Genomic DNA, 19,792 nt, shown 5'->3' with positions numbered 1-19,792 from the left:
CCGATTTTGTAACACATTAAGTTGAACGAAGGGGGAATAAAATATAGAAGAATAATTCTCTCAGCCCTTGATGACTGCACAAAAGAACATAGGGGGAGACTTAACCCTACATATTCCAACTACCTTTTGTGTTCTGTGTTCGTCAGCATGTCAACCGAGGGTCACCGCCTGCTGCTTTTTTCCGTTCCTGTATCAATTACAAGGTGTATAAATCTCAACCAAGCGCCCGCATTTCATCTGTCACAATCCTTTTATTGCCATTATTTCTGTCGCGTCAGAACGCACAGGATCTACGCTAGGCACAAGTGTAACCGATCCCATCCTCTGTTCCCTTGCGCCTGTCAGTACGCGCTTTCGTTTATGACTTTTGGGTTAGAGGGCTAGATCGTTTCCGTTTTTTTAACGCTACTATGTCTGTCTGCAGCGATGCAATCGATCACCGAACGAAAAACGATAAACGTTAAAATTCATCGCGTACCTTTTATAGCAATCAAAATAATATAAAAGCTTATACGAAAACACAACGGAAGATTTGTATCGATTGATCGCTTTTCTTTTCATTCGTTCGACGGACGGCGACCTTATGCAACTTAATGGAATCAGTCAGTCAGTCAGCCATTATTACCGCAAGTCAGTTTAACGTGTTCCCCCCATTAGGTGGGGCTGTTTTGATTGTAATTATTGCAAGCTGGTTCGAATTTGATCCGATATGGTTGGGAACATCCGGTGAAATTTAATGCGATCGCGAAGATGAGGGTTGCTTTGCCTGGGTTCGGGGTTAATTGGATGCCCTTCGGGAAAAACTTCAACTTATGAAGTGGTTAATGAAATTGTGAGATAGGAAGAAAGTAAAACAAATGAGCAGATGTACAGGTGAGGTAGTGAATAAAGCTTCTTCAAGCAGTAAATGCACAACATAAAATGTAAAACCCAGCACAGCTAAACAGTAAAATAGAAAGGATAAAATAGTAAACGCGTTAACTGATACAACAATAAATTGGTAAATACAACTACAGCAGCAAAGCAGTAAAACAAAAAATAAATAAAAACAGTTAAACAGTAACATAGTGGAATGGACATAAAAAATAGTAGAACAGATAATCATTAAAACAGTAAAATATCAAAATGGAAAAAAGCGATACAATAAAATGAAAAACTAAGTAGCTAAACGAAAATAAAAAAAAAAACAAAACAGTAAATCAGAAAAAAAAAATGTTAGCCGAAAAGAAATTAGAAAAACAATAAGTACATTTTGCTAAATAAAAAGTAAAACAGTTAATTGAAAAAAAACAAAGTATTTTTTAATTGGGCAATGGAAAAAACGACTTAAAATTGACGAATAGTAAAACATGGAAACTAAATGTAACAAGGTAAAATAAATAATAAAAAGTGTAAAATAAACGGTAAAAAGTAACCAATAACTACTAACAGGTGACAAGTACTAAAAAACAAATAAAAAATAAAAAGTAACAACGCGTAACAAATAACAGGTAACAAGCACCAAGTAACAAATAACATCCGAGTAACAAGTCACAAATAACAAGTAACAAGTTATGAGTAACAAGTAATGAATAACAAAGTAACAAGCAGGGGGCGGGCATAGTGTAGTTGGTAAATCAATTGCCTTGTACGTAGCTTACCTGGGTTCGATTCCCAACCCCGCACATAGGGTCGGAGATTCTTCCAAAAGAGAATTCTCTAACCCGAAAAGAGGCGAATGATCCTAAGGTTAAAACCTCTACAATCAAAATATAAAGAAGTAATAAAGTAACAAGCAACAAGTCACAGGTAAACGAGCTATCAAGTAAAAACATTTTTCTCCTTATTTTACTTGTTAGGTGTAGCTTGTTTACTTAATGAGACAAATAACAAAAAAAATATAAAAAGTAAGAAGTAAAAACTCAAAATTGAAAAGAAAAAACTATAAGTACAAGCTAATAAGTTAAAAATAAAAGGTACACAATAAAAAGCAAAAGTAACAAGTTGAAGGTAAAACATAAAAAGTAAAGGTAAGTGAAATATAAAATAAAAAGTAACAAGGAGCAAATAAAAAAATCAATCTACCTTCTCATTTCACCCAGGACACGAGCTAAAAATCTCCCCTGTAGCTATCGACAAATCAAGTAATTACCTGCCACTTTGTTACTTATACACAGTACAAAATGTATAATGCATACATTAAGAATTAAAAATTAAGCATTCAAAAAAAATATTGAAAATTAAAAATTTTAAATTAAAAATTGACAATTGACCATTGACAATTGAAAATTGAAAATTAACAATTGACAATTCAATAGTAATTTTTCAAAAGGGCTAATGAGACTTTTGTAAACATACTTATTTCGCTCATTATTCCGCTACCGAGTTGAATTTCATGAAAAATACACATGAATCAACATCTATATCCTTGGTAGAATCAATTTTAAATGTTTTCTGTGTTGAAATGATAACAAATTAGGAGAAATCAGCAAAACAAAAATTTGTTTACAAAACTTATTAGCCCTATTCAAATGTTGATATGGAATTGACAATTGAAAATAAAAAAATAAAAAATTAAGAATTAAAAATTAAATTTTAAAAATTGAAAATAAAAAAAAGATAAAAAAGTTAAATTTAGAATATAAATTTAAAATTAAAGTTGAAAATTAAAAATTACGAATTAAAAATTAAAAATCAACAATTTACATTTAGAAATAAAAATAAAAAAAATAACAATTAAGAATTAAAAATAGAAAATTACAAATTGAAAATTTAAAATTTAGAATGCAAATCAAACATTGGAAATTTAAAATTCAATAAGGTTAAGACCCAATTTGATTAACTTTTAAACAGATTTTTTCAGCCTCATATGGAACAAAATTTTATGAGCTCTAGCAGATGAGCCGAATTTGAGTAAACCCTATCTGGAGCATATTTTTCACGTCTTGAAGATGCAAAAGTAAAAAAATCATTTTTTTTCATTTTGCACTGTAGTAATACCTTAAGTTAAATTTATACCAAATAATCAAAAAGCGTTATAGGGTTACATCTAGAAACTATAGAAGAATATTTAAACAGCTTCAATTAATTAAAAAAAAAGAAAAAAAAGTGTCCGGATTTTATCAATACAGAGGAGACCCGATTTTATCAGCTTTTTGACCCGATATTATCAGCTTCATATGAAAATTGAAAGTTGGTAGTTTTATTGGCTCTAGCAGACGAACCAAGTTGAATTCGAGTAGATCCTTTCTTGGGCATATATTTCGTATCTTAGAGAACCGAAAAATGTAATCATAAAAATAATATTTTTTTTTTTTAATTTCGCGCTTTCAGACCCCCTTAAGGGGAACTTGAAGTAAATCATTAGAAAAGGTTGCGAGGCTATATCTAAGGACCAAAGAAGAATATTTTAATAGCTTCAGTTTATTAAAAAGACAGAAAAATATATGTCCCGATTTTATCAATGTCCCTGTTTTATCGGCTTAAAATTCGCCAAGGGGCTGATAAAAACGCGTCATCACTGTATCCACATTTAGTCAGCCCAAAATAAACAAAGGGGCTGATAAAAATGGTTCTTCGCTGCATTAAAAATTAAAAAGTTGAACATTCAAGAATAAAAACTCCAAATTTCGGATCTAAAATTCCAAAATTTATTAAAATTAAAAGATATGGAATATAAATATTAAGCAATTGGTAATAAAGCTGCCGAAGCTCGACTCCTGCTAGCAGAAGACAAAAGATTAGTCCATAAGATTTAAGCCTGTTTCTAATGACCCTGTCATTTCTAGTTTTCTGATCTGTATATTTCACATCCTTGCTCTCACTTGAGCACTATGGCTCTAAATTTTCACAGCTTTCCCTACTCAGTAATCTCTAGCTAATTGAATGTCGTTAAAAAGTAAAAAAAATATGAATATTAACCCTCCGGCACTCGCACGAATGGCTCCCCAAATGAGCAGCCGCTGATGCTGAAAGAAATTTTCGCTAGTTTCTGAAGGTGTTGCACCGAATACAACGGCACGAGTGCTGGAGGGTTAAGAATCAAAAATTTTGAACAAAAAATTAAATTTAAAATTTTTAAATGTTAAAAATTATAACTTACAATTAAAAATTATAATTTTAAAACAAAAATTAAAATCAAAAATTTAGAAAGTAATTTATAAATTATAGTAATTAATTTATAATATTGCTCAACTTTCCTGTAGACAAATAAAGGAGGAAAACATCCACAGAATGTTTAGACCAAGAATAACAAATATTGTAAATACAAGAATAAATAAACAGTATTCAATTTAAGAGAAACGAATAACATTCATTACTTATTAGGTCTATACATACTAATTCGAGAAATACATACTCTATTACGGTTATTCAGTCAAATAGAATGGACATTTCGGCCAAATAACTCTTGAGCCAATACCAGTTTACCCAGTGGCATCTGGCAAAATGTCCTTTGGCCAAACGGCCCGTTCGGCCAATCTGCATTCGGCCAAGTGACCTATTCGGCCAATAGCCCCTTTCGGCCAAGTGCCAAATGAACTGCTGCCTTATCTGCGGTCAGTCTTAGAACAACATCGTCTTTTTTATGGCAATCAGTTTGGCTGCACCCACTACCAACTCCAGACCTGATAGAAATTTTTTTTCGCACGCTTTCCCAAGCAAAAGAAACAGAACGGAAACAACAGTTGCGCCCACAGCCAACTTCCACACTCTGTTATTACACGCATATGTCTGTGTCCTAATTCAATTAGGGTTCGCAGCAGCAAAACTACCGAAGGGGGTGTGTGCGGTGCGCTCAGCACGCGTATGAATAGAACACAAAATTAACCAAAGTCCCGGAGCGGCTATTTTCCCCCGTCGCTTACACACAGATGGGAATCTGAAGGGTTCTTCTTCCGGCGAAGCACTCTTCACCGCATGATAGCACTAATCATAATCGCACTTGTTTTCGTTTAATCGCGTGCCGGCCGGAAGAATAACTAGTTTTTTTTTATTTCAGCACTTTTTCCTCCGGCACAATTCGAACAAGTGTCTTTCCACCCATTAACCAACTGTTGGCGTTTTTTATCTCACTCTTTCGTTTCTTTTCCGATTTTCACAGATCTCAACTACTGCGGCACCCATGAACCCTGCATGCACGGTGGAACCTGCGAGAACACAGCTCCGGACCAATATCGGTGCACCTGTGCGGATGGGTTGTCCGGGACGCGCTGTGAAATCGTCGAACACCCGTGTGCCCCTCAACCGTGTAAGAATGGCGGTACCTGTGCACTGATCGGTAGCTACGGTGGCCGCGGTGACGGACAGGACAAGTTGGACTCTAGCACAGCTCCGTCCATCATCGTCCGGCGTGGTATGCGAGGGATGAGTTCGATGGGGAAACCGTACGGGAGGAGTAGTAGTAGTAGTAGCAGTATTAGTGGTAGCAACAGTGGTGGTAATAGTGCCAGTCAGGGGGCGGCAGCTATAGCGGCTCTTTCCGGGACCGCTAACGGAGGTGTCGAAGGCGGAGGAGGAGCGGGATCAGGAGCAGCAAGCGAATCCAAGGAAACACTGAAACACATTTCGCATCCGCAGCCGCTGAAGGATTTCGTTTGTACATGTGCGCCCGGATGGACCGGACCGACCTGCGAGATAAGTGAGTATTGGTTTTGTCCACCTTGAGGGGCACTGTCCGGGGGAGGGTTAGGGGGTTCGCATGGGCAGGCTAATTATTCCACTAAATTGAACGAAGAATGGACCAGAAGGAGCGGAGGATGTGGTAGGCGGCCGTGACGGAGCCATCAACTTTCAAGGCACACACGCTTATTATTTAATCGTTTTTGATTATTGTTTAAACATTACTGACTTCCTCTGGTGTCCGCGAACTGGGGGCCCCCAGAAGAGTGAGGAGATGAGTAGGCAGAACCGTAGATAAATTCTTTAAAGAAACGAACATTTTCTTTTCCCCGTATTTTGCTCTGTAGAGTCCAAGTACAATAGGGGAAGAATGGAGGGGAAGAATAAAGTGGATTTATTAGAGATTTCACGGCTTACTTGGTTTGGCGGGCTGTAGATTCGTCGTATTTTTTTTTACCCCTCTCTTTGGTTGCTGTGCTGCGTTCCGAACGTGATTAGCTACGAGGATGGAGAAAGCCAAAACGAGAGATAATTGTGAACTTTCTTTCACAACCGACCAAATCTAATCGAACCGTGTAGGGGTTGAAAGGGGAGAGAGGGGATTGGGTGAAATTGAAGGGGCTACACTGCCGTTGTTGAAGCTAGCTAAGGAAGCTAAAGGTGGCGGAGGAAGATTCCGGGAACACTTGGAAGCAGGAAGGCACAGAGTAATTAGCTCACAGCTATTGAAATCAGTCCGAAAGCTGCTGAACGATTGACAATCACGACTCAAAGCGGCTGTCAGTCAGTTAGTTAGGTGAGACGTGATAAATGATATTTGTTTGTTGAGGTGTAATGGATTGCATACCGACGAATTCCGAAGACAACCAAGGCACAGTGGGAAAAAGTATCAAAAACGCGCCTTTAATTAAAGAGCGTTTATCGAAAATATATACTCCTCATGTAAAAATGTCTGGGGAATAATTTGCGTGTATTAAAAATGACCGCAAAGTACGCTATCATGCTTGTTTTGCCCAAAATTCCCCTTTTTAGTGTTTATTTTTATTACCGGCTATATAACTTGGAAGAAAACTGAATGCGGGCTACCATAGCTAGTGTTTCTTATGCAAAAATGTTCAAAAATTCCATAGAAGATAGTAGGATTGTCTGCGTAAAACGATTTAATCCGTTTTACCCCAATTCTCCCCAAAATGTTGGGTTTTTAGTTTAACTTTACTCAAAACCTCGGACGCAGGCCTTATGTCGCTGATCAGAAGTAGTGTTTCTTATGCAAAAAAGTCCAATGAAACGAGTGAAGATAGATAGAACAACTTCACGGAACGTGTGAACCCGTTTTACCCCATTTTTTACCCAAACTCAAGAGGAAAATTAAACATGGCAATATATTTTGGAAGGAGTCTACATGCAGTTGGTCAATAGTTGTATTGCTTATGTAAATATCCTAGGAATCGATTGCAGATAGTCATAATGGTCGCATGAAATGTGCGAACCTGGTTTATCCCGTATTCTTCCTATAAATCAAAATTAAAGGTAAATCAGATTTTACTTTTAGAAGAGGTCGAATACGGCCCATAAAAAGTAGTTATTATTATGTAAAAAAAGTTCGGGGAATCAATTGAGGTTAGTTAGAAGGAGCACACGAAAGTTGTGCATTCGTTTTTCCCCAATTCTTCTCATAACTCAAGTGTGAAGTGAAATCTGGTCCTTCATTTTAGAAAGTGGCTGAATGCGACTGATCAAATGTATTAATTCTCGTATAAAGCAGTCCGGGGAATCGGCTGAAGATAAATAAAACGACTGTACGAAACATGTGTATCCGTTTTACCCCAGTTCTCAAAACTCAAGTTTTAAGCAGAATTCCCATGAACATCGACAAGTTCGCACCTGTGCGCAAAATTTCGCGCGCTCGTTCAACTGCAAACATGCTTCATCTCGATGTATACGTTCGCCTCGAACATCGAACCCAAGCGAACGATGTACAAACTCTAGTATGTACATCCGTGTGCGTACACCGGGTGCGTACACGAGAATGATTCGTACAAAACGAAAAGAGTCAACGCTAGTGATGATGAGTGAGAAAGAGAAAACAGGTGCCACGAACCTATGTGTACGCACACCGTGTACGTACATGGGGTTCGGTTGTGCAGGTGAACATGTGCACGTGTTTTGGTACAAAATAGCGTGTTTGAGTTCGTACACGAAGTGTGAGTTTAATATGAGCACAGAACTGGAGCGAACATTGTGTACGATGTTCATTTGGGAAGTCAGCATTTAATGAAAAAAGCTGAATGCGACATATCAAAAGTAATAAATCTTATTTATGAAAACCCGAAAAATCGGTTACAGACCGTACGAAACGTGCCCTGAATTTTTATACATTAGAATTACTCCTTTTCATCAGCCACTTTAATCTTTTTTCTGCAATGTTGAGTAAGGTATAGCTCCCCACTTGTATTATGTTAAGAATTGGGGTAAAATGGATACAAACGTTTCGTGCGATTATTTTTACTTACTTTTAACGATTTTACAGATTATTCTGCATAAGAAGTACTACTTTTCATCAGCCGAATTTAGCCTCTTTCCGAGAAGCATAGCCAGGATTAGCTTAACGCTTTATTTATAAGAACAATCGGGGTAAAACGGGTATACACGTTCCGGGCGCTCATTCTAACTATATCCAATCGATTCCTCGGAATTTTGTACATACGAATAACTACTTTCCATCAGCCGCATTTTTCCTCGTTCCGAGAAGTGCATTCAGGTTTATCTTCCCATTTGAATTAAGGGAGGAATTTGAGGTAAAACGGGTACAGGTTATTCATTCGGTCATTTCAACTATCTTCAATCGATTTCCTGGATTATTTAACATAAAAATTGCTTTTGAACAGTCACCTTCAGCGTCTTTCTGAAATGTGGAGAAAGGTATATTTCTATACTTGAAATATGTGTAGAATTGGGGTAAACCGGATATAAACGCTTCGAGTGGTCCACCTATCTATCTTTAATTGATTTCTCGGATTATTTTACATAAGAATTACTAATTTTAATCAGCCCCAGTCAGCCTCTTTCTGAGAAGCACAGCCAGGTTTAACTTCACACTTAAGATGAGATATGAGAAGAGTTGGGGTAAAACGGGTACACACGTTTCGTGCTGTCATTCTAACTATCTTCAATTCATTCCTCAGATATTTTTGCATAAGAAATACTACTTTTGATCTGCCGCATTCAGCTTCTTTCTGAAATGTAGAGCCAGGTCTAACTTTATACTAAAGTGATGGAAGGAATTGGGGTAAAACGGGTACATACGTTTCGAGCGGTCGTTCTAACTATGCTCAAACGTACACCGGGATTTTTAAATATAAGAATAATTTCTTTTGAGTAGCCGCATATGGCCTTTAACCGAAATATAAAGCCAGGATTAATTTCTATTAACTTTACTTCAGCGAAGAATTGGGGTAAAAGTATGTATACGTTTCGAGAGATTAATCTAATTGTCTTCAATCGATTATCTGGGCTTTTTTACATAAGGAATACTAATTTTGGTCAGCCGTATACAACTTACTTCCAAGATGTGTATTCAGTCTTGAACATAAACTCAAACGAAAGGGGAGTTTGGGGCAAAAAGAGCACGACATCACACCGTGCGGTCGTTCTAAGTTCTAGCAATCAGGTTTCATAAATTCCTTTTACATGAAAAACACCTTCCCTGGTAAACGTGATTCAGCCTTTTCTAAAAAAGTCGCGACTAAAGTCCATTTTTTTTTCACTGTGCGACGTATCAGTGAGAATTGTAATCGTATGAAAAATGAGTTTAAGTTGTATCGCGGAGTCCTTCTGTAATGAAAATCTCAACGTTAACGCTTTGCGACGCGAATTTTTATCAATGTCAATACTGTTATTTTTAGGCTTATATAGATTTTCGGGGTCGCTGATTCTGATGTCGAAAATGTAAAATTCAAAATGGCGGATCCAATATGGCGACTATGCCTGGCTAAATTTTGTTTTTTTTTCAATATTGACCTAAAAAGTCTTACAAGGGAGGTTTCGGGGTCGATGATTCTGATTCTGATGTCGAAAATGTAAAATTGTTACTATGTTTTAATTGCCGCAAGGTTCTACTGTATCGATTTTGTTGGCTATTTTCGGCAAATTTGAGACTAAGAGAAACGAAAGCAATGAAATTGAAAGACGGATAGGTAAATGTAAAATTCAAAGTAGCGGATCCAATATGGCGACTGTGCTTGGCTAAATCTTATTTATATTTATATTGGCCTAAAACGTCTTACAAGGGTGTTTTCGGGGTCACTGGTTCTTATTCTGACATCAGAATCGTAATCAGCGACCCGTAAATCGTAGTTTTATGCTCATTGTAACAAATATTGCAAATTTCGTAAAAAAAATTGTGTGCCATTGTGTAGCCGCCAATATGCTCTCCAAGCCTTTCAACCTTGATGAATCTGATTACGGGATCAACTCTTCAATACAAATTTATTCGCCTAATTAACTCTCACCACACCTCTACCCAATGATCCGATAATCCTATCGCAGTAAGCCTAGATTTAACCGCCTTAACACTTTTTCGCTACTTCTCGCGCACCAAACAAAAGAATGATCAACCGTTCGGTAGAACCACAACGAAATTGATGACCATGGCGAACCAATAAGCTTTTCAGTTAAATTCCCCTCCCGTTCGACACAAAATTATCCGTTTAGTTCAGGTGGGGCCCTCGATAACCCCAAAACAGCCTCTGGCCCACACAGTGATTCGATTGGTATTTTTCTCGCTTGCAGACATTGACGAATGTGCCGAGGGTCCGTGCCAGAATGGTGGCACCTGCATCGACATGGTCGGCAGATTTCGCTGCGAGTGTCCACCCCAGTGGACGGGCGAGACGTGCAATATCGGTAAGTTTCGGGTTATTTTTCGTTTTGGATCAATGGTAATAATTTTATTTTCTCCCCCTTAACCCTTCAGATGTCGACGAGTGCGAAACGAACGTAGCGTCCGGATTGGGCCCGTGCATCAACGCGGAATCCTGCCGAAATTTCCCCGGTTCTTTCCAGTGCAGCTGTCTGGAGGGCTGGGGTGGTCCAACGTGTGCACAAAATATGGACGACTGCGTGGGCAGGTGCAAAAACGGGGCCACCTGTATCGACCTGGTCAACGATTACCACTGTGCCTGCGCGGCAGGTTATACGGGTAAGTTATTTCGTGTGCGGTAGCTACCCTGCCGAGCCAATCGGACTCGCTCGATTAATCAAAGCTTGGGAGGGGGAGCCGTGGGGTTCGTGATTGGCGTCTTTCCAGCTTGAAGCGAGAAATGGGTTCACGCACGACTCCCTTGGACCCCCCGAGACTCGTGCCGTCAGCTGTGTGTTGAGTAGTAAAACGTTCCTAATAGGGTCGTCAGAAAAGATGATCACGCGATTACTTGGATGGATCGGTTGGGAATTGCCTATCCCCGCCCGCGCCCTGGGACAATTGAACTAATCGAAGACTAATTTGTGTCTCGCCTTTTTCCCTCCTCTCTTCTCGACAGGTCGTGACTGCAGCACCGATATCAACGAGTGTGTGAACTTTCCGTGCCGCAACGGGGGCGAATGTGTCGATCTGATCGGTAACTTCAAGTGCATCTGTCCGCTCGGTTACTCCGGGACCCTGTGTGAGGTAAGTTCCCCGCTCGGTAGACCGAGACAGCTCTAACGAAGAACGGTCGTTATTTAAATATTGTTTAAAAGCCCATTTAGCTCTGATAGTGGAAATATTTTCAACAGTCCAAACATTGAATCTTGCGGGCACCGGGGCCTGACGTTAATGTATTATTAACAGTTATTAATAATTCCTCTTTTTCCGCCTCCTTCGCCGTCGTAGTCGACGTTGTCGTCATCATCTTCGGGACGTGTTTAGATGTATAATCTTTTCATTATGATATGCCTCCTTTCTTTCCCTTTAGAAGGTTTCGGAACGAAACGAACACGGGGTAGGCAGCTGGCACGGGAGTACCAGCAGCAGCAGCAGCGTGACCATTAATCTAAATAAATTCATTCCACCTTTCTCGATTCTTTTCGAGCAGCACTGTCTGCTGGTATTCAAATGATCGAAAAAGGGGGCCAACAAGAGCGACAATTAACTGGACAGTTGGGGGGGGGAGGAGGGCTAAGCCCCTCGCACGTATTCGGTTAATCGCCGCACAATGAGCTGAAAGACGATTGATGCCTCGCGCTGCTGACGTCTAAATAAGCTTGGCTTTTCAGCTACGAACTTAAAGGGTCTGACGCAGCAAACATCCTGTAAACGGTGCTGTAGGCTAGCTAGAATGAAAGGCTTCTGGTGGTTAGGTCTTCTGTCCTTGCAGCAGCAGTGCTGTGGAAGTGGGTTCGTTGCTTGAAACGTGCTCGCGTGCATTTGAATCTCTTTCCCTCGGTTGGTGATGCGTGGGTTGCGAAGCAGCTTGCTACGATAGTTAAATTAGTTATGGAATTTGCCTTTCAAATTCGTCTCATCAGTATCCGACACTAACTTAGTGACAGAAATAAGCTAGCGCCCGATTGAAACTAGCTCAAAAAAAAAAACGGAAACACAATTTGTGTTCCCGAGCAAGTCCCTAGTCAAGCAAGCGTGATGTCCCGCAAGAAAAGGAGCTCATTTTAAGCTGATGAGAACTAATGAAATCGAAACAATTGGTTTGACTTAGCAAGCCAACGCAAGATGCACTATGCTCTATTTCTCCTCAGAGAACAATTTTGGTAAAAACTAGTTTTTCTCCGTTAAGAAGAAAATTGTTTAATACCATCTCTGCGCGTGAAGAACACAAAACCTATAGCTAAATTAGTTCTGCAATTTGCGTTTTGAGTTCGTCTCATCAGAAACCGACACTATCTTAGTGACAGGACTAAACTAGCGATGGTTGTTTTTTTTCTTCTAAATCTAGACAAATTTGTGAGCTAATACGCAAATCTCGAACTTCACTTTTGTAAGCATTCAAAAATCTGCCGAATTTTTTTATTCGAATCAGTCTTCTGGAGCGGACAAAAGTGAACAAAGAATAATAGAATTCTGATCAAACCAGCACTCAAAACTTTTTCACTTCAGGTGATACCATGTTTCTGGGAACGAAAAGAATGAACAATTTCGTAATAATCTCAAATAATTGTTTGTCAACCACCCTCTACCTCCACTTCTTAGCTTGCTCACACCAATTGAAACAAATCTCACGCCGGCTGCCACAAAGTGACACCCATTTATCTGCTGTACATTTCGAGACAGCTTTTGTCACGGTTAGGACAATACGCGCGGAACGACCTGTGACCAAATGGGCACATGTGACAAATAAAAATCACACAATTATCGTGCTTATTATCATGTGCCGAAGAGTGGCCCGTAAGCTCTTTGATGCGCAAGCGAGCTCACGAAGTATGCTCGAGTAGTGGGTCGAAAACCGATCCCCCTCGCAGTGAGCTTTGAGCGGTTCGCTTTCAGGAATGAGATTTCAGTGCGACGATGGCTGAGAAAGGAGTCTTGGAGGAGTACATTTCAGAATAGCGAAGAAAAATTGATTTCTTTGAAAAAAATATTCAGTTTGGCAGGCAATTTGTACATTTTTAAAACTTCAAGTATTAGCCTGGTTCCAATTTCTATTATGTGCTAATTTACTAAAAGCTTTTGCATGAATCGACTGGTGTTGTGTTTGTGCCAGATAAAATCCCATGAAATGCATATGGAACTACCAGAAAAGTTAAGAACATAATTCCTGATTGATATTACTCTTATTGAAGTAGGAAAATACTTCTGGAGACACGAGATGACTCCATACTTGCTAGGATTTCGACTTATCTTCTTACCATCCTCCAAGATCAGAAAAATACAATCACCCAACACGTTCTTCCGAAAGGGCGGAGGAGTCTTACCCTACATGGCAAAGAAAACCCCGACGAAGCGAGGGCGTATTGTTCCGGTAACACTGTCTTTTTCTAGGTCACCATCATCATCATCATCATCTCCGTCGACGTCGTCTTCACGTCGTCACAATCATCGCTATCGAAGTTAGATCGCTTCGCACAAACTGTCATGGCTCATCTCCCGCCACCGGATCTCGTGGGTGTCGACTGGTCGCTGGTTTTCTTGCGCAACTCTCACCGCGTGCGCTCGTTTGATTTATCACCCGCATAATTTGACATTCGAAATCGCTATCAAACCGTCACCATTGGATTTCACAATCCACCTCGCAAACCACCAGCTTCGGGATGTGGGTCGACAAAATTCGAATGAGCTCTGAACTACCCCGACGACCAGTCTCTCTCCGAAGGCTAATCGGCGTATCGGCAGCAGCAGCAGCAGTGACTAGTCGAACTACGTTTTACACGTGTTTAGTTCCCATAAAATATACCATGTTCTGATTGCGATGCAAGTAACATGTGCTGTTTTCCTCCAACTGCCGTCACACGAATCGCGAAACAAGTGGCATTCCTGGTACACCTTCTCCAACTTAGTCGCAGTGTCGCAGCCGCACTGACACACACACGTTTCGACAGAAACAACACAACAGAAAAAAAAAAATTCTGAACTCAAACGAAGGCTTATTACAAGTCTAAAGCCAGGCGAAAGATGATAAAAATGCGAACAATATATTAAATCTTGAAACGTCACTCCAGTCAACATTTCAAACGATTTGCACACTAGGAGGTATCAAGTAGTAGGCTGGTGGCGCGGCAGAATGCAACCTGCAAACGGCAGCAGCAGCAGCGCCCTCATGTTAAGTGCCTTTTACTACTGCAGAATGCCAGCAACCAGCCAGTGTCAGTCAGTTAGTTTGTCCGTCCGTCCGTCCGTTCGTTTGTCCGTCCGTCACACTCCGCGTTCGGTCGCAGGTGAAATGAGTGCAGAAACAAACTGGTTCTTCTGTTTATTTTTCCCGTCCTAAACGAATTAATATCGTACCTCTTAAGCTCTTTCACTCCTTCTCTCAGTGGCCTGCAGCAGCAGCAGCAGCGACAGCAAATTCTGTGGCTTTTCGCGTATGAGTTTATTTATTTATATTTATTCACATGCGGCCAAGATGCCGTTCACCCGGTGTTCGCTGAATCTGTATTGCTTGGGATCAGTGCTTTTCATACCGGTCAAGATTTGAACATTAAATCACAACGATCCGGAAGGATTAAATCGATTCCCGATTCGATGCAAGAGAAGGATCGGGGTTTGGAGCATTTCAAGTTCGGTTCGCGTGGTAAAAGGTCATTTCATTTATTTCGTAGAGGTTGAAACCGAAAATAATTCGTCGGCACGAATTTGTTTTCTCGAAACAGACAAGAAAGCAATAGTGCAAACTTTAGTAAAACATCGGACGTTTTTAGAAATAAATTTCCTGATATCCTTTATCAACATTTCATAGCCACCAATTAGTCCGACATCTTGATTCTTGATCTAAAATCCAAGAAGTGTTAGGTTTTTTCTGCTATTAAAAAAACTTTTCGCAAATTGTTTAGCGTTTGGGAATCTGCAGTTTTTCTATCATTCTCATGTTCAATCCTGATTCTATTTTTGCAAACTCTATTCGTTTGTCCGTTCAATAACAATTGAAAGTACTTTTTCTACCTGTCAACCACTCCTGTTCCATTTGTTAAAATATTATTTTCTCGATCGTTGGTGTAAAGGTGATTTTCTTCCTTACGCTGATGGTACATTTTCTCCGCTGCTATTAGCTCACCACATTTTTTCTTGTTTTTATGTATAGCCGCAGCAAGCATCCGACTCCTAGCGTTGTTTGTCTAGTCTATCGCTTTTTGGCACAAACATATAGGGTTGCTGTACTGTATCTCATGGATCTATTGCCACGATGCATTCAAATCAATTGCCATGATTTCGATATCCTGTTGAGACATCGCTCTGGAATAGACGTCATGTTTTCGGCACTCTTTCTCACAGAACTCATTTTTTTACAATTTTTGCAACATCGGGTTCGTCATTCATTATCCTGTAGGCGTTGTTCTAGCTATAGTTGTTTAACTAGCAACCTTTTTCGGGTATATTATTTCATTACTCGGCATACAGCATCGCCAGAATTGCGATATCTTATTGTGACACTGTATTTCTCCTTTAGCCGTCCGCTCTGGTATAGACGCTTTTTCGTGTTGCTTCTAATATGAAGAATTCTTGTTTTCCCAGTCAGCGTACGATCAAAAATACCACCGACGTTGGATACCTGGTATTAAGTGAGGTTGCTCGTGTCCCAGGTGACACTACCAGGAGGTAAGGGACAGGGGTTCAGTGTCAGAGACTGATGACTACAGAGTGTGGTCTCATGTTGTAATCCAATTCAACAATCAAGAATTCATTAAATCTAAGAATTCAAAGATCGAAAAATCTAAAGCTCCATGAGTCCAAGGAATCACGAGTTAAAAGATTCGAGAATAGAGAATATAAAGTGCCAAGAATACAAGATTATTCAAAATCTGAACTCCAAGAACTCAAGGATTCGAGGATCCCATGAATCTATAATCCAAAGATCTGAGAATTCCAATGTCCAGGAATCCACATATGAAAGAATCCGAATATTAAAAATCTAAAAATTCAACAATCCAAGATGACAAAAATCTGAGAACCCAGATTTTACAAAATCTATGTATCCAGAAGTCCCCGAAAACCTGAGATCCAATTGTCCAAATATTCGAAATTCTCAAGGCCTAAGCCAGAATTGATTCAATGTCAGACACTCAATAATCCAAATATCAAACAATTCAAATGTTTTGAGACCCAAAGATCTAAGACAAAAATCCAAGTGCACAAAGACATAAGAATCTAAAGATTCACGAATTCAAAGATCGAACAATCCATATTCAAGAAGTCAACAAGTCAAAAGTCCTGCCAGATCCAAGAGACAGGAATCAAAAGATCCACGATCGAAGAAACGAAAGATCCAAGAACACAACGATCCTTGAATCCACAGGCCCAATAATTCAACAAGCCAAACATCCAAAGATCTGAGAACCAAGTATCCAACATTACAAAGATCAAAGAATCCAAAGGTCTAAGGATTCAAAGTTTCAAGCATCCTTAGAGATCCATGAATCCGATCTAAGAATTAAAAGATTCAAGAATCTAAGGACCCAAAAATCCAAAAATTCAACATTCGAAAAATTTAAGAATACAAAGGTCTAAGAATCGATCTATTCAAGAATTCAAAGATATCAGAATCCAAGCGTCCTAAGAGACCCCCAGGATTTGAAAGATCCAATACTCCGAAGATCCAACAGTCTGAAGATTCAGGAATCCATAGATTCTACAGATTTTGAAGATCTAAGAACCGAATGAACCAAGATACCAGAAATCCAAAAACCTAAAGGTTCAAGATATTGCTATATTTGCACGTTCAACCAAATGTATTTTCTTCTTCGCATTTTTTCTACTATTTGCGTTTTGCTCATCGATATTCTGGGAAAAAAAGCGCTATAAGTTTCAAATAGTATAATTTGCTTCACCAACCTTCCGTAGATGTAGCTCCCGAAAAAAACACAAAAATGTCACATTTAGTCTTATTCACACTGCTTACTTCATCTTTCACAAAGCACAGCTCGATTACCATATTTTCTTTTTAAATTCAATTTCTATTTTTATGCATTCTGATGTCTTGGCGTGGCACAAGAATAAGTTTGCACTGTTGTTGTCCATGAAGCACAGGTTCTTCAGTTGGTTTAATAGGCGCTGGTCACACACTGAAATAGAAAAATATAATTGTTAACACTTTGTACTACGGTTCCACTTACTGCGAAAATTCCGATGCCTTGAAGAAAACACTGAAAATCTGTTCACTATTACTGTTCGCGAAACGAAAGCGATAGCCTCAGATAGTGCTTATTAACGCCCCGGAAGAACAGTAAAATAGTAAAAAGGTCGTCGGAAATTCTTTTGATAAGTTCACTTTCAATTTCTCAGTTTTTGCTAATAATCACTTACAGCATGCCAATGATCCGTACTTTAAAATTACCGGCACAGACTGCATCGCATTTAAAATAACCAATTCAAAGATCTACTATTATTAAAAAGATGTAAAAATGCAAAGATTCACGAACACAAATTACATTATTCTTAGAATTCGTTAAAAACTCAAAAATACTCATCCTGTAGTCAGCTGAGAAGATTACCGAAACGATCTTTTAACAGCATCAATGTACAGTATCGACCGGACCGGTTCAAGTGCACTACCCTGCGGAAGGAACTTTCGTGACAAAACTTAATTTCTCCGAACGGTAATTTACGATATCACCAGAAAAGCTGTTTGACAACCAGCTTAACAATAACTTGTTTTCTATTTTTTCTACCGACTTATCAAAAACCCTAACGACGGTCCCCTCTTCTCGCACCAGCCGAAGCCAGCGAGATTGTTTTCAGTTAAACCCCACGGTGGGTTAGCGCGGCGGCGGCTTCGGTGCAAGAGTGGTAAATTAAATTTTTATGATAATTATTTGGCCGCTGTCTTTTCTTGCTCTCGCTCTGCGCGCTTAGGAACGCGAAAAAGAAATGCGCTACCCCACTTTGTTTAGCTATCATCGCATAATATTATGCGCGAGACTGTCATATTAAAGCGGGGGAACCGTTCCGGAGGCTCTGATACTATCTACTGACTATTAGACGAGCAGTGACCAAACACAGCAAGTGAGCGTGTGGTGTGCTTCGATTAAGAAGTTGCCGGGAGTCCCGCTCGGGTCCGGATTAGCGGCATTATCATAACAATGTCACGTCTTGCTTACTTCGAAAGTTAGAAGCCAAACAACCGGTACGAGAGACGAAGGGAACAGAAGGCGAACAGCAAAGCCATTTTTATCGGCTGTCAATGTGGTGAGCCGCAAGGCGGCAGATAAAGTTATTAAATCGTCATTTTTACGTCATTTTTGGTTTTCGGCGATTGATTCAAGCGCAAGCAACAGCGAGTCGACGATGACCACAGCTAATCAGATTAGTAGGTCGTCAATCGCGCAGACCTCCCGATTTTCGACTTTGGGGCTTTTTTCCTGACAGATAATTTCGCTTCGTAAGGCGTGAGAACAGGCGTATTTGTGACACGTTGTCTACCTACTTACTTTCCCCGCCACTGATGGACGGCAAAGGAAGGTGTCAAAATGTGTATCAGCCGAGAGTCCGGTTTTGGAACGAAGGAAAAATTCGATGCGCGATTTTTTACGCAGTCTCGCGGCTATTTTTTTGTTTGGTATTAATCCGTTACTTTCACGTATCATTTCAGGAAGCGAAGGATCACTGTACCTCGTCACCGTGCATTGAGGGTCGTTGTCTGAACACCCCGGGCGGATACTACTGTCACTGTCCTCCAGGGCGGGCCGGGAGGCACTGCGAATTTCTTCGGACGCCATGCCAATCTCCACCCTGCTCAACTGGTGAGTAAATTCACAAGGCTCAACTTAAATCCACCGATGATGACAGAGGCTTCCTACGCGGCGCGTAAACCGCAGGTGATAACCACCATTCGGGGGCGATTGGTGGGGAGAATGATAATGGCTGTCGTTTTCATAATAAAACAATAATTCATTATAATATTTCAACGAGCGTGCTCGCGCGTGCGTCTCCCCATTCATGGAACCAAAGATTGAATTTTTTTTATTTGGTGCTACTCCGCTACCAGCTTCATCGTTATTTATGGCCTACTGCTTTGCCACCGGTTGCTTCGATGAGGTGCGGCCGAAAATGAGCTCCCATCGAATGTCCCCATGGGACATAAATGCATTTGTTTTGAAACTAACTAACCAACGGCGCGATCGGGGTCAGTTCAGGTTGTGGAATTTTAACTTTTCGAGCTGAAAACTTCGCGGTTGATGGTAAAACGTATCTCGCCCGGGCGGATCAAGTGATCCCATCGGTCTAGGTTAAACAGAAAAAAAACCCTCCCAGCAGGGATCTTAAAACAGTTCGAAATCCTTTCGCTCCAACGGCACAGCCACCAGGCCGTCGGGCAACAACATATTTATTATTTTTTCTTCCAGTTGGCTGATCTGGAGGCTAGAGCAGATCTCATAGTGCGCACTGTTCCGCGTCGTATGCTCAATTATCGAGTCGATTTCGAAAATGAAAACACAATTAGAGTTGCCGCCCCAGGAGGCAGATCCCTCCCGGACTTCAAATGGTTGATGGTAGTACCTTGAGGGGGGTCACCCGAGCACCAGGTAGACATAGGAGGGGTACGAAACA

General features: G+C 40.1%; 1 protein-coding gene across 1 annotated transcript in view; it reads left to right on the top strand.

Annotated features, from left to right (window-relative positions):
• Window positions 1–19,792, top strand: part of LOC131694740 (protein serrate) — a 56,824-nt gene that overhangs the window by 24,386 nt on the left and 12,646 nt on the right. Inside the window, exons 7-11 of the mRNA XM_058983226.1 lie at window positions 5,081–5,617; window positions 10,390–10,503; window positions 10,574–10,798; window positions 11,139–11,266; window positions 18,834–18,984. Of these exons, the coding sequence (XP_058839209.1) occupies window positions 5,081–5,617; window positions 10,390–10,503; window positions 10,574–10,798; window positions 11,139–11,266; window positions 18,834–18,984 (1,155 nt within the window). The remainder of the gene's footprint in view (window positions 1–5,080; window positions 5,618–10,389; window positions 10,504–10,573; window positions 10,799–11,138; window positions 11,267–18,833; window positions 18,985–19,792) is intronic.

The sequence above is a fragment of the Topomyia yanbarensis genome, chromosome 1 (genome assembly GCF_030247195.1).
Source record: "Topomyia yanbarensis strain Yona2022 chromosome 1, ASM3024719v1, whole genome shotgun sequence".
NCBI lineage: Eukaryota > Metazoa > Arthropoda > Insecta > Diptera > Culicidae > Topomyia > Topomyia yanbarensis.
Note: the sequence above shows the minus strand (reverse complement) of the source record. Positions and strands in the feature narration are given on the sequence as shown.